This window comes from Bubalus bubalis, chromosome 11, assembly GCF_019923935.1.
Source record: "Bubalus bubalis isolate 160015118507 breed Murrah chromosome 11, NDDB_SH_1, whole genome shotgun sequence".
Taxonomy (NCBI): domain Eukaryota; kingdom Metazoa; phylum Chordata; class Mammalia; order Artiodactyla; family Bovidae; genus Bubalus; species Bubalus bubalis.
This window is the reverse complement of record NC_059167.1, coordinates 24,328,747-24,340,957: the sequence shown is the minus strand read 5'-3', so window position 1 is coordinate 24,340,957 and position 12,211 is coordinate 24,328,747. Positions and strand designations below refer to the sequence as shown.

The 12,211-nt window shown below is 38.0% G+C and overlaps 1 protein-coding gene across 13 annotated transcripts in view; it reads left to right on the top strand.

Annotated features, from left to right (window-relative positions):
- The window catches only part of GPHN (gephyrin), a 524,697-nt gene that overhangs the window by 456,873 nt on the left and 55,613 nt on the right, over nt 1-12,211 (top strand). For 8 of the 13 annotated variants that reach the window (XM_044924839.2, XM_044924838.2, XM_044924836.2 and 5 more), the window contains 3 exons: nt 1,870-1,989; nt 3,495-3,553; nt 4,602-4,755. In XM_044924839.2, the coding sequence (XP_044780774.1) occupies nt 1,870-1,989; nt 3,495-3,553; nt 4,602-4,755 (333 nt within the window). Of the gene's footprint in view, nt 1-1,869; nt 2,005-3,494; nt 3,554-4,601; nt 4,756-12,211 lie in introns of all 13 variants that reach the window. The other 5 variants (XM_044924834.2, XM_044924835.2, XM_025295335.3 and 2 more) reach the window with 1 other exon arrangement.

The following is a 12,211-nucleotide window of genomic DNA, read 5'->3' as shown; positions in this document are numbered from 1 at the left end:
TTCTCCAGGCAAAAACACTGGAATGGGTTGCCATTTCCTTCTCCAATGCATGAACGTGAAAGTGAAGTCGCTCAGCCGTGTCTGACTCTTAGCAACCCCATGGACTGTAGCCCACCAGACTCCTCCATCCATGGGATTTTCCAGGCAAGAGTACTGGAGTGGGGTGCCATTGCCTTCTTCCATAGACAGGATTAAAGGAAACTAACAAAGGAATGTGAAACATTCAGGTGCTAGCAACAATAAGATTTCACTCCCACTTTTAAGTCTGAAGGGGCACAGAGAGAAAGTGGTACCTGAACCTGGGCAGGTTGATGGCTGTGGGAGAGGGCCACCTAAAAGGAAATGTGGCATCAGTGCTATTAGAGAAAGTGGTGCCTGGACCTGGGCAGGTTGATGGCTGTGGGAGAGGGCCACCCAATAGGAAATGTGGCATCAGTGCTATTAGACCTGACAGGCCATCACCAAACTGCAACCCAGCAGGGGAACAGCACGGGGAATAAAAATTGTACTTCTCTCTCTCCCCTACCCTCTAGTCTCTTGTTGTTCAGTCACTAAGTCTGTCCATGTTTTTACAACCCCATGGATGGAAGCATGCCAGTCTTCCCTGTCTTTCTTTGTCTCCCAGAATTTGCTCAAACTCATGTCCATTGAGTCGGTGATGCCATCCAACCATTTCGTCCTCTCTCACCCACTTCTCTTCCTGCCCTTGGTCTTTCCCAGCATCAGGGTTTTCTCCAGTGAGTCTCTTATTAGCCCCTCCCACTGACTGAACTTAACCAGAAGCCAGAGTGATGGGAAACTGGTTGAAACAATCCGCAGAGATCAGCCTGTAGGCCACAGCACAGGATAGAAAATAATGATGTGATCTAAAGAGGCAAACAGAAAATGAAACAAATTTCTGTCTTAATAGGGCTTATATTCTGAAACATAATAATGCACTTAACCCTAAGCCTAGCATAGACTGAGTATTCCACAAATATTAGCTATTGGTTGCATTATTTGCAGCAGTAGCATTATAGAAATAAGCTTAAGACTTTTCTAACAAATGAATTTCCAGTTTTACTTTGATTGTACATTTAGTGGAAGGATAGTTTTCCTTAATCATTCCTTTTTTTTTAATGTGGTAAAAAATGTGTAACATAAACTGTACCATCTTAACCATTTTTAAATGTACAGTTTTTTTAGATTATATAATTATATTTGCTAGACTTTTATTATTAATTGCATGGTACACTAATATATTTTATAAAGATTTTCAAGAACAATAAATTTTCTGGTTTGCCTTTATTTAACCAAAATGTTGGTTAATAAAGTAATATTTCTCAAACGTTAGAACTTCAGCAAATGATCAACATGCTGGTTTTTCCTAATTGTCATTCATAAAAATCATATTGCATGGCATTTTTTTAAAGACTGTCATATCACTTTACATATATTAAGAAAATTCACACTGAGTGAGAGAGAGTAGTGGCGAATATAAGTGGCAGTTCTTCAAAAGAAAGCAGGGCACCAAGAAAAACATCTGATAGTCATCACCTTAAGTCAAGTGAAAGCCTGTTAGGTGTAAGTGTACCTGTTTGACTTTTATTATATTTTCCCAAAATGAATAAGACTCTCCTTTTATGAAAGTGAAAAAAAAGAAAGTATTCGTCGCTCAGTCATGTCCGACTCTTTGTGACCCCGTGGATTGCAGCCCACCAGGTTTCTCTGTCCATGGGATTCTCCAAGCGAGAACATTGCAGTGGGTGGCCATTTCCTTCTCCAGGGGATCTTCCTTTTATGGTTTGTTTCAAAAACTGTTACATCTGCAAGAGTTTCCTTTGCAGGAGTAAAGTAAATCATCTCTTTCTTGTGTGTTTCTATTTGCAGCCGACTCAGACAGTAATGCCAGGACAAGTCATGCGGGTTACAACAGGTGCTCCCATCCCCTGTGGTGCTGATGCAGTAGTACAAGTGGAAGACACTGAACTTATCAGGGAATCCGATGATGTACGTCATTACCAGGTCTTACGACTTCATTCCTGTGGCAGTATTATAAGTCATGCCCATTTTCTGCAACGTTTATGAGATTAGCCCAGTTTTTTAATGTTAGGACCTCACATTGTAGTGTATAGTGAATAAGGAATTGCCTTAGGCTTGAAAACCTTTTATTATAGAAATTGTTTTTATGACCATTACTGGGATTACAAGCAGAATTTGAACTACATTTGAGCCAAGAAATTGCATTTGCAAGCAAGGAAAGAAACTATCTCAAGATAAAAGAGCAATGATATTAACTGTTGTCCTACCATCTAGCTGAGATATTTGCTCATCAAGACTAGCTTCTGATAAAATGTGGAGATTTTAATACAGAAGAATTTAACAAAGAACATTTGGCAAGTTCTTGAATACTTCCCTAAGCCAAGCATTTAAACCAAATGACCCTTTCAGCTCTGGTTTTCTATAATTCAGGAAAATCTGTGCCAGCAAATTGCAGTCTGTAAACATTAAATTTATGTCAATTCCCCCTCTATTTCCTAAAATAAAGGACTCTGTTCTTTTATAAATAAAGGCCTCTAAGTAGGCCTTTATTTCACTGAAGCTACTGGCAGTTATTGAATCCAGAGTATCAGTCAGGAATAAAGGTTTCAATGGAGGATTTACTGATTTTGTTTTGTGAAGAAGTTTAAAATATCTTGTATTTTTTAATACAAGAATAAATGACAAAATATATTCTCCCAGACTGAACACATAGTAAAATTTGGCCATGCTGAGACATGCCCTCTTTTCTTCATTTGAGGATTTTCCTTTTTATCACCCACAAGTTCTTACTTACTTCCCACAAGTAAGGCTTATAAAATTCAACTCTTGGGATACAGGTCACATTGTCCTGCTGTTAAAACTGCCCAACAAATTTATGGGCATCAAGGAAGTCAGCGGAGCATTGAAATCCAGAACACACTCTGCCAGATGACAGGACACAGTTCCAATATCACAATATTAGTCACAGTTCATAAATGTAAAAATTATGATCACCATTAATTTGTAGAAATCTACTACCAGGCAAACTGTTAAGTCTTCACTGAAATTTCTACAGATATTTGGGAATCTTGGCATAGTATTGAACCCATGATTTATGGGAACAGAATAGTTACCTCCACACACATTCACTGTATCTATTAGGATAGCGATCTCTCTCTCTATGTATATATGTATATGTTTTTCCTTGAGAATGCTATTTACAAAGTATGAGTCAATATTTGAGTGGGTACATTTTTTAAAAGTATGAGAATCAGTGAAAATGTTTACTTATTCTTTGGGATCAAGCCTAATTTTTCAGGAACCTGTGGTAGAAATTCATGTTCAAAGGATTTCGCAAAGGATTTCCTGTTCCTCTGTATCTTTATGTATTCTGAGCCTATCTGATAATGAAAGCATCTGAATAGCTAAATTCTATTGATCAAAATTCAGTCAGATTGCTCTGTTTGAAAGTACATGATTTGCTGTTACCATAGGGCACTGAGGAGCTTGAAGTACGAATTCTGGTGCAAGCTCGGCCAGGCCAAGATATCAGGTAAGTTCATAACACATAGACTGTATAGCCAACTTTTGTTTCTACCATGATCATGAACTCAGGAGAGCATGGCTATTATAAATTCACAGCTCAGTCAATTAACCATTAGCTTTCAGGGATTTTAACCAGTAGCAAAATGATTTTTCTAAATTATATATCCCATGTCTGCCCTACCTAGTTTTTTATGACGTTAGTAAAGGCAAATGATTTATTCAAAAGCAACATGAGAAGGAGGCAAAGTCATAAGCCTGCATAATCCATAGTTGATCCTATTTCTAGATAATCTAGAATTTCCCATCCTTACCCGTAGGTAATTGAGAATCTGATATTAACACAGATACTTTCAAAGCTGAGTATTTATATAATTAGCTGAAAGCCCCTCCTCAACTACCAATAATAATGGAATGATGTGCTACTCTTTATATACAAAGTTGAGACTACTGTCTTATTATAAGTAGTGTATATCCTTCAGATGATTTTTCTCATGATTGAATATGTTTGCCCTGATTCCATTAGTCCTAATTTATTCAACATTTTGTAACAAAGCTACACTTCTTCCACTCCTGTAGGGTCAAAGTAAACGGGGTGGCCACAGAACTGGACCAATCTAAGTGGTCTAATGGAAATTATCTCCATGGCTGTAACCTCATTAGCGTTATTCTCTTCACCACAATCCTAACAAGCTCTGGAATGGCATTAGATATTTTCATATAAATGCCTGCCTTACACCAAAGAAAGTTTGCAGTTGGTGTTTTTGACTATAATGTGTTACAAAGCAATTTCTAAAAGAATTTTCAAACATGAAGTAGCATATTCCTGTTTAACAACAATAGATACAAATCTATTTCTGTCTTCCATTGTGTGAATTAAATTTTTTTTAATTAAAAAAGCATAGTTTTAAAAATCTCTTCATTTTAGTACTCTGTTCCATGTCTCATTTCCCCTTTTCCCCCTTGAGTGTCCTCTTTCTCTGACACTAAAGTTTCCCTCTGAGTTGAGAAAATATTGTTCTTAGTCATACTGCTTATGGTTCTGCTTTGATTTTCAGACCCATTGGCCATGACATTAAAAGAGGGGAATGTGTTTTGGCCAAAGGAACCCACATGGGCCCCTCAGAGATTGGTCTTCTGGCAACTGTAGGTGTTACAGAGGTTGAAGTTAATAAGTTTCCAGTGGTTGCAGTCATGTCAACAGGGAATGAGGTAAAAAAGGCAGGGGGAGGGGCGGATTGTGGCAAGGGAAGGGGGGTAGTGGGACTTTCAGAGAAAAGCATTTCTGACATTCTGTGTTCTATATTATAAATAGAATATTAAGGATTATAGATCTTACCACATTTCTATAACAAGGGAATAATAAATGGTCCTCGGGATAGTTCAAGTACAGAAGATGAAAAGGAAGAACTAGAAATTATATATTAAGAAGCGTTCCCTTCCATTTACTAGAATGAAATATTACAACCAATGGCATTCCACACATTCAGTACATATAACAGAGAATGTTGACTGCTAGCTGTAGATACTCAACTGTGCAAACCTAGTACTTAGTCTACTGGTATAGTGAGTCGTGCCTGCTCTGCTGCTGAGATGATGGGCCACCTCTGTGCGAGAAGTAATTCAGTGAATTGGGAATTGAATTCTAGCCCTTTTTCTTGCTTAACATTCCATGTGATCTTTAGTCACCAGGAAGGATTTGAAAATCATTTTTCTCTCTAAAGATAGCATCTCTAGTGGCATGCTATTCAGAATATGTCAAAATGTCATTTCAGTCCTAATTTAGGAAGGGAAATATAGTCAGTATTCTGAGAACTTTTGAAAAACTTTCTGTTCCCTCTTTGCTTAGGTTATACAGAACTTCAATTGGAGGCTATAAGGCCAAACTAGAAATATTGAAAAGTGAATCTGCTGGAAATTCAAAGCCTAAAAGCAGAATCAGAAACTACTGAGATTTTTTTCAAGTTATTCGTTAAGATCTTATACTATTTTTAAAAAGATTAACAGGATTTTTTTTCTATCTCTCTTTTAATCTCTAACTTTCTGAAAATAAGCCATTTGCTACCATTATTTTTCATTTCTTAGACTTGGAAATGAACATTTTCAAGGGTCTGTTGCCCTTATAGCTCTTTTGGAAAGGACAGAAGAAAAGAATATTTTGTTTTGATAATGGAGAGATAAATCAGCATTCTACATCTGTTTACTTCCCAGTGTAGGTGTACTAGTCATTCCCTAAAACTATTGACTGACCCAAAAGAAACATTCTTTTCAGTTGATCTACACAGTGATGATTTTCTGTCCTTAGAACCAACCAGTACTATTTTTAGCATCAGAAAGAAATTTCTGTTCAACTGATTGACTTAATGAACTGTTCTTATTTGAAATTTATATATATATGCTTTGTGCGTCTAAGTGACTTCATGGGGCTTAGGAAACCTAGGTAGACTGAGCAAACTAATAGACAGCTATTTTATTAGGCAACTTTGTTTAAGCTACATTTTTTGTTTTCCTCCTAATGACTTTGTAGGTCTGGATTCTCAGTTACATTATTGGCAATATTTTTTAAGCTACCTTTTATACTCTTTATTAAAACTATTTACTAGTAGTAGGGAATAGTGACAGGATGAGACTAGGGGTGGTACATACATGGTAGAACCTAAAGAAGATTTTGTAGTTCCCTGCCCCTGTAAACTTGATTATCTTTGAAGAGGCTTTGATAGATCCTGTGTGATTCTCTTTCCCTTCGTTTTCTGGCCTGCTGTACTTACATGATTTTCCAAAGGAATGATGCTTTTAAATTCCATGATCTCTAGTTCCGTGTAGTTTGACATTCCTCCCTGTGCTGTGCTGTGCTTAGTTGCTCAGTCGTGTCCAACTCTTTGCAACGCCATGGACTAGCCCACCAGGTTCCTCTGTCCATGGGGATTCTCCTGGCAAGAATACTGGTGTGGGTTGCCATGCCCTCCTCCAGGGGATCTTCCCAACCTAGGAATCAAACTGGGGTCTCCTGCACTGCAGGCAGATTCTTTACCAGCTGAGCTACCAGGGAAACTCCGACATTCCTCCCTACTCCCATCCAAAGTTAGCTGTTATTAAATTTATGATTCTCTGTCACCATATAATTCAACAAATGTTTATTGAGTACTTCTATGCCAGACACTATACTGGAAACTAGAAATAAAAAAGATAAATAAAGCATAGTATCTCTCCTGAAGGCTTGAGATCCTCAGATAGCCAGAAAACAATAAGAAAAAAATTATCCATTTATTTCAAAGGGGCCAAAAGTAATTATGTTTATATATTAATGTGATAAGTCTATAATTTACTCATTCACAGCACAAGCTCCACTTAAGTATTAGTTCTGACTTCTCCTGATATGTATGGCTTCACATACGCCACCTCTTAAATCCAGTGTGGTATATTGATAAGCCTTAGGCAGCCCAAAGAATCCCATACAGGATGTCTATGTAGACTCACTCAAAACCTGCTTTGTATTTTGTGACTACATGAGCTTATTCAGGATGAAGGAATCATTTTAAAATTGGGAAGCCAGAGTTGCAAACTATAACTCACACAGAATAGCTGGTGTAGACATTTGTTAATTTTGACAAACTGTGCAAGTTAAAATTTAAGTAATAGCATCCAGTAATTAAATAATTGTGGTCATACATTTCCAGCCTCATGCATTTGCTCAATAAATGTTTGATGAACATCTGTTACATGCTGAAATACCCACCAGAGGTTCTCTTAAGTAAACATCAGACTTAGAAGATATGAATAATCTATACCTTGAACCAGTTGCCTGAGACATTAAAAAGGAAACTCGGCATTCAGGAGGGGAGCATCAGGCTTTCTTCAGTGGGACCAGTCATCATAGTACTTCACACAGCCGTCCAACAACTGGTCTCTTTGTTCTTCAAGTAACATTTAGGTGCAGGGAACAAGAGTTCTACTAGGAGAGTATGAGAGCCATCAGCATAAAAGCACCATGTCCTACATAGGAATCAGTATTTCTTATAACAATCTTAGGCAGTTTCCAGAGTCCCTACAAGGGAGATGCCCAGTTTCAAATGTTACCACATTCATGGAAGCCCAAAGTCTGGCTTTTCGTTATGGATTCATTTGTAATCCCTTCTATTCCATACACAAGTTACTATTCAGAGACCATTTTTACCATTAGAAATGTTGTCTACTAACAAGTTCACCTTTTTTTTTTTTTTTTGTCAAATTTCCAGAGAAACTGAGCTAGAAAGTTAACCCAAGTTCAAATTTGTCCTTAGAGATGGAGAAAGGATTTTGTTAACCTCACATAAAAGAACACACTGTCTGCAGAAAACAGTAGTAAAACTAACTACAAGTCATTCTGTTCTTTATTATCAGCATGCACTGGCAATTCTAAACAATGTCAGTGATAAAATATTCCTTTCCACTGAGGCAGTCACTCTTACAACCCCTCCTCTCTCAGTATGCTATCACACTGATGCCAGATACTATTCTGAGTACTGGAGACAACAGCAACAAGCAAGACAGAAAGCCCCTGCTCTTATAGAATTTATGTTCTGATGGGAGGAGGGGGATAGTCAATAAACAAATAGTGGTAAACTGTATGAATTTTTAAAGCAGAGTAAGATGATAAAGATTGCTAGTAAAAGAGGTATATGCCAGGTATATAATAATTGTATTCAATATAATGAATTATTCATTATATTCAATTCTATTGAATAATGTAATTATATTCAATATAATCTATTGAAACTTATTCCATATCAACCCTTTTATTCTCTCTCTGATACAATAAAACTGGAAGCCTGAAAACACAATTTCTCAGGCTCTCTTTCCCTGTGGTCCAGGTAGGTTTTGCCACTGGGATGCATTAACATGATATTAGAAGGTGGAAAAAGGCAGCAGCAGTAGAATCTCCTCAACTCAGTAGCATCTCTCTCCTCCAGCAGCCCCGGGGACAGTGGTGACTTCTGGCAATTACTGATCTTTAGTGATATACTTTTCTTCTTTTGTTTCTCCGACTTGGGAACACACGTATAACCAATCCCATGCATTAAATCCTCTCTTTTCCCGCTCTCTCCTTTTGAAAAAGCTAAAGGAGTTTTGATTTTCATGTCTGGACCTGACTGGCAGACAGATAGAGTCCTCTGTTTTACAAAGACTAATTAGGCCTCACTGATGGGGGAAATCAGAGTGGAAATCCGAAGACATTGAAGGTATATGGCATGTGACTAGAACTGTGTTCCAAGCAGAGGAGATGACAACCACAAAGGCCCTGGAGTATAGTGCATGCTTATCATGTTTGAGGAACAGCAATGAAGCCAATGTGGCTGAAGAATAGTGGGAAGGTAGCAACGTGAAGGGAGAAGTTGGAGAGGTAACAGAAACAAGATCCTCTTATTCTAAATAGACAGTTTTGAGGACGTAGAACATAAAATATCTTAAATTTGCAAATGCTTACTCTGTCTTCTATATGAATGATTTGGCATATGGGAGGGAAAAGGAGAAAGACCGAGAGGCCCGTTGAAAGGCTGTGGAGTACTCCAGCAAGAGATTTGGACCAGAATGATAGTGGGGATGGTGAGAAGTAATCAGATCCAGAATATATTTTGAAGGTAAAATCAGCAAACAAGATTTGCCAGAGAATTCAAAGTAGAAGATCAGATCAGATCAGATCAGTCGCTCAGTCGTGTCCAACTTTTGCGACCCTATGAATCGCAGCACGCCAGGCCTCCCTGTCCCTCACAAACTCCCAGAGTTCACTGAGACTCACGTCCATCAAGTCAGTGATGCCATCCAGCCATCTCATCCTCTGTCGTCCCCTTCTCCTGCCCCCAATCCCTCCCAGCATCAGAGTCTTTTCCAATGAGTCAACTCTTGCATGAGGTGGCCAAAGTACTGGAGTTTCAGCTTCAGCATCATTCCTTCCAAAGAAATCCCAGGGCTGATCTCCTTCAGAATGGACTGGTTGGATCTCCTTGCAGTCCAAGGGACTCTCAAGAGTCTTCTCCAACACCACAGTTCAAAAGCATCAGTTCTTCGGCGCTCAGCCTTCTTCACAGTCCAACTCTCACATCCATACATGACCACAGGAAAAACCATAGCCTTGACTAGACAACCCTTTGTTGGCAAAGTAATGTCTCTGCTTTTCAATATGCTATCTAGGTTGGTCATAACTTTCCTTCCAAGGAGTAAGCGTCTTTTAATTTCATGGCTGCAATCACCATCTGCAGTGATTTTGGAGCCCAGAAAAATAAAGTCTGACACTGTTTCCACTGTTTCCCCATCTATTTCCCATGAAGTGGTGGGACCGGATGCCGTGATCTTCGTTTTCTGAATGTTGAGCTTTAAGCCAACTTTTTCACTCTCCACTTTCACTTTCATCAAGAGGCTTTTGAGTTCCTCTTCACTTTCTGCCATAAGGATGGTGTCATCTGCATATCTGAGGTTAAAGTAGAAGATAAGAGAAAGTTAAAAGTCAAGATGAACTCTAAGGTTTTGACCTGAGCTTTGATAACTGACCTAAGGAGAGTTATCATTTACCCTGATAAGAAAGATTAGGCAGCAGAAATCAGGGCTTCTTCTTTGGAAATGTTAAATTTGAGATACTTAAGAGAATTAAGAGTAGGCAATCAAATATATTAGTCTGGAGCTTAGGATAAAGGTTAGAATTAAAGGTACATATTTGGAAGTTATCAGCATATATATATAGTATTTTAAAATAGTACATATATATAAATATAGTATTTAAAATCATGAGACTGCATAAGGTCACCTAGGAAATCAGTATAAATAGAAGATAGGAGGTGTAACTTTTACACTTAGACAGCTGTCCCTTCTTCCTCTTTCCCCAACCTTTATATTTCCAAGTTTTATTTTCTAATTTTGACTCTTGAAGACATCATCTCTCCATTCCATAAAATATATTGTTTCCCTTGAAACTGTAGATGGTAACTTACAGATCTTTAAACTGGATATCAGTCTGCCAGCTGCCATTAGCTTCAAGAAATCAAGATTATATGATTGTTACCTAGTTACCGAAGTACTAGCAATAAGTATTCCTTCCAGAGATGGTGAGTTTTCATCTATTTTCAGTCACCTTCAGCCATATTCCATAACTCATTCATTCATTTTTATTCATTCTGTCCCCCACCTCGTTCACTGTCTCTCCCTCCCTCTCTGCAGCCCTCCCTCTCATTCTGTCTCTCATGCACATACACACAGAACTAGGTGTATTTATGCCCACTATTTATTTTATTCCATCTTTTATAAATCTCTTGGCCACTCTAGTAACAGGTGTTTGTACAAACAAGTTTATACTTTAGACACATAAGGTCTGTCTAAAATCTCCCTATACTGTTCTTTGGGGGCTGCTGCAAGCAGCTGTTATTATAAAAGTAGAATCTTTAAAATCTTTGTCCCTACTAATAAGAGAAAGAATAAGAAGTTGAGTGTCTACTGTGACCAGTGCTGCCATGTGCTTCATGATTAAAGCAACACTATGAGGTTAATATAACTATCCTTCATTTTATGTAAGAGAAAACTGAAGCTCAAAAACAAAGCAACCTACCCAACATCATATATTTTGTCTAAGTGATTAAGCCTGGTTTCACACCTAAGTCTTGTGCTGTAATGACCTTTTTCCACTATTCTACAATGCTTCCCAATTCCTTAGATTTTATTTCCCCAACATTTTAATGGAAGTCTCTGAAACCTATCAGGTTAGAGATTCCTCTATTTTCTTCTAGCCACACTTTATTTCTTGTCCAGATTCAAGACCATGACTCACCACTTTCAAGTTGCCCTCTCTAACACTTTAGATAGCTTCACTAAAATTTATTCCTTTGCTTACTATGGTGATACCCAAAGTGAATGACTCATTTCTCCATTTTTGTTCCCAAGCAGAAAAACAGTACTGAATAAAATTCATAGAACTATGATTACCTGAACAACTACAAATTACTGGCATTTAGTGGCAACCTGGAACTTAAAGTTGTTCAGTAATTCTGATGTAACTGTCTTGTTGGTTTTCTAACACATTCTTCCAGATCCAATATGATAGTTCATTCACACCTTCTACCCCCTCTTCAAACCTCAGCAGAGCCCTGCTTTCAACTCTTGGCAGATGATCTCACTACCTTTGCGGGGAAAAGTGAAGCTTAAAAATAAATATATCTGTGAAACTGAGCACTATGAGGGCTCCCTCTTCTTCCCGTCTCATTACCTCAAAAATTTCCCCATTCCTTTACCTATATTCCTTTCTTTCAGTCTAAAAGGAATTCTTTCAATCTAAAAGAAGAGGTACTTCTCCTTCCTAAGAACAATACTACTTTTAAGCCTACTTTTTCTCACCTTCCTCAGAGCTTTGATTTCTAAATTATTTCCTGTGTCTTCTGGGTTCTCTATTTTCTCTCTAGTGGCTCATCCTCCTGTATACAAATAGACAAAGATTACCACTATCACAAGAGAACCTATATTTAAACACCACTTTTCCTCATTGAGCTACTACATAGTCACCTCCTATCCACTACTAGATTTGTTGAAAGAGAAGTCAGCAATACTGCTTTTCCTTCCTTACTCTCCACTCTCTACTCAAACTCCCAAATCTCATTAGTGTCCCATTAGTACAAAAACTGCTTTCCTGAGTACACTCATCACCTCCTAA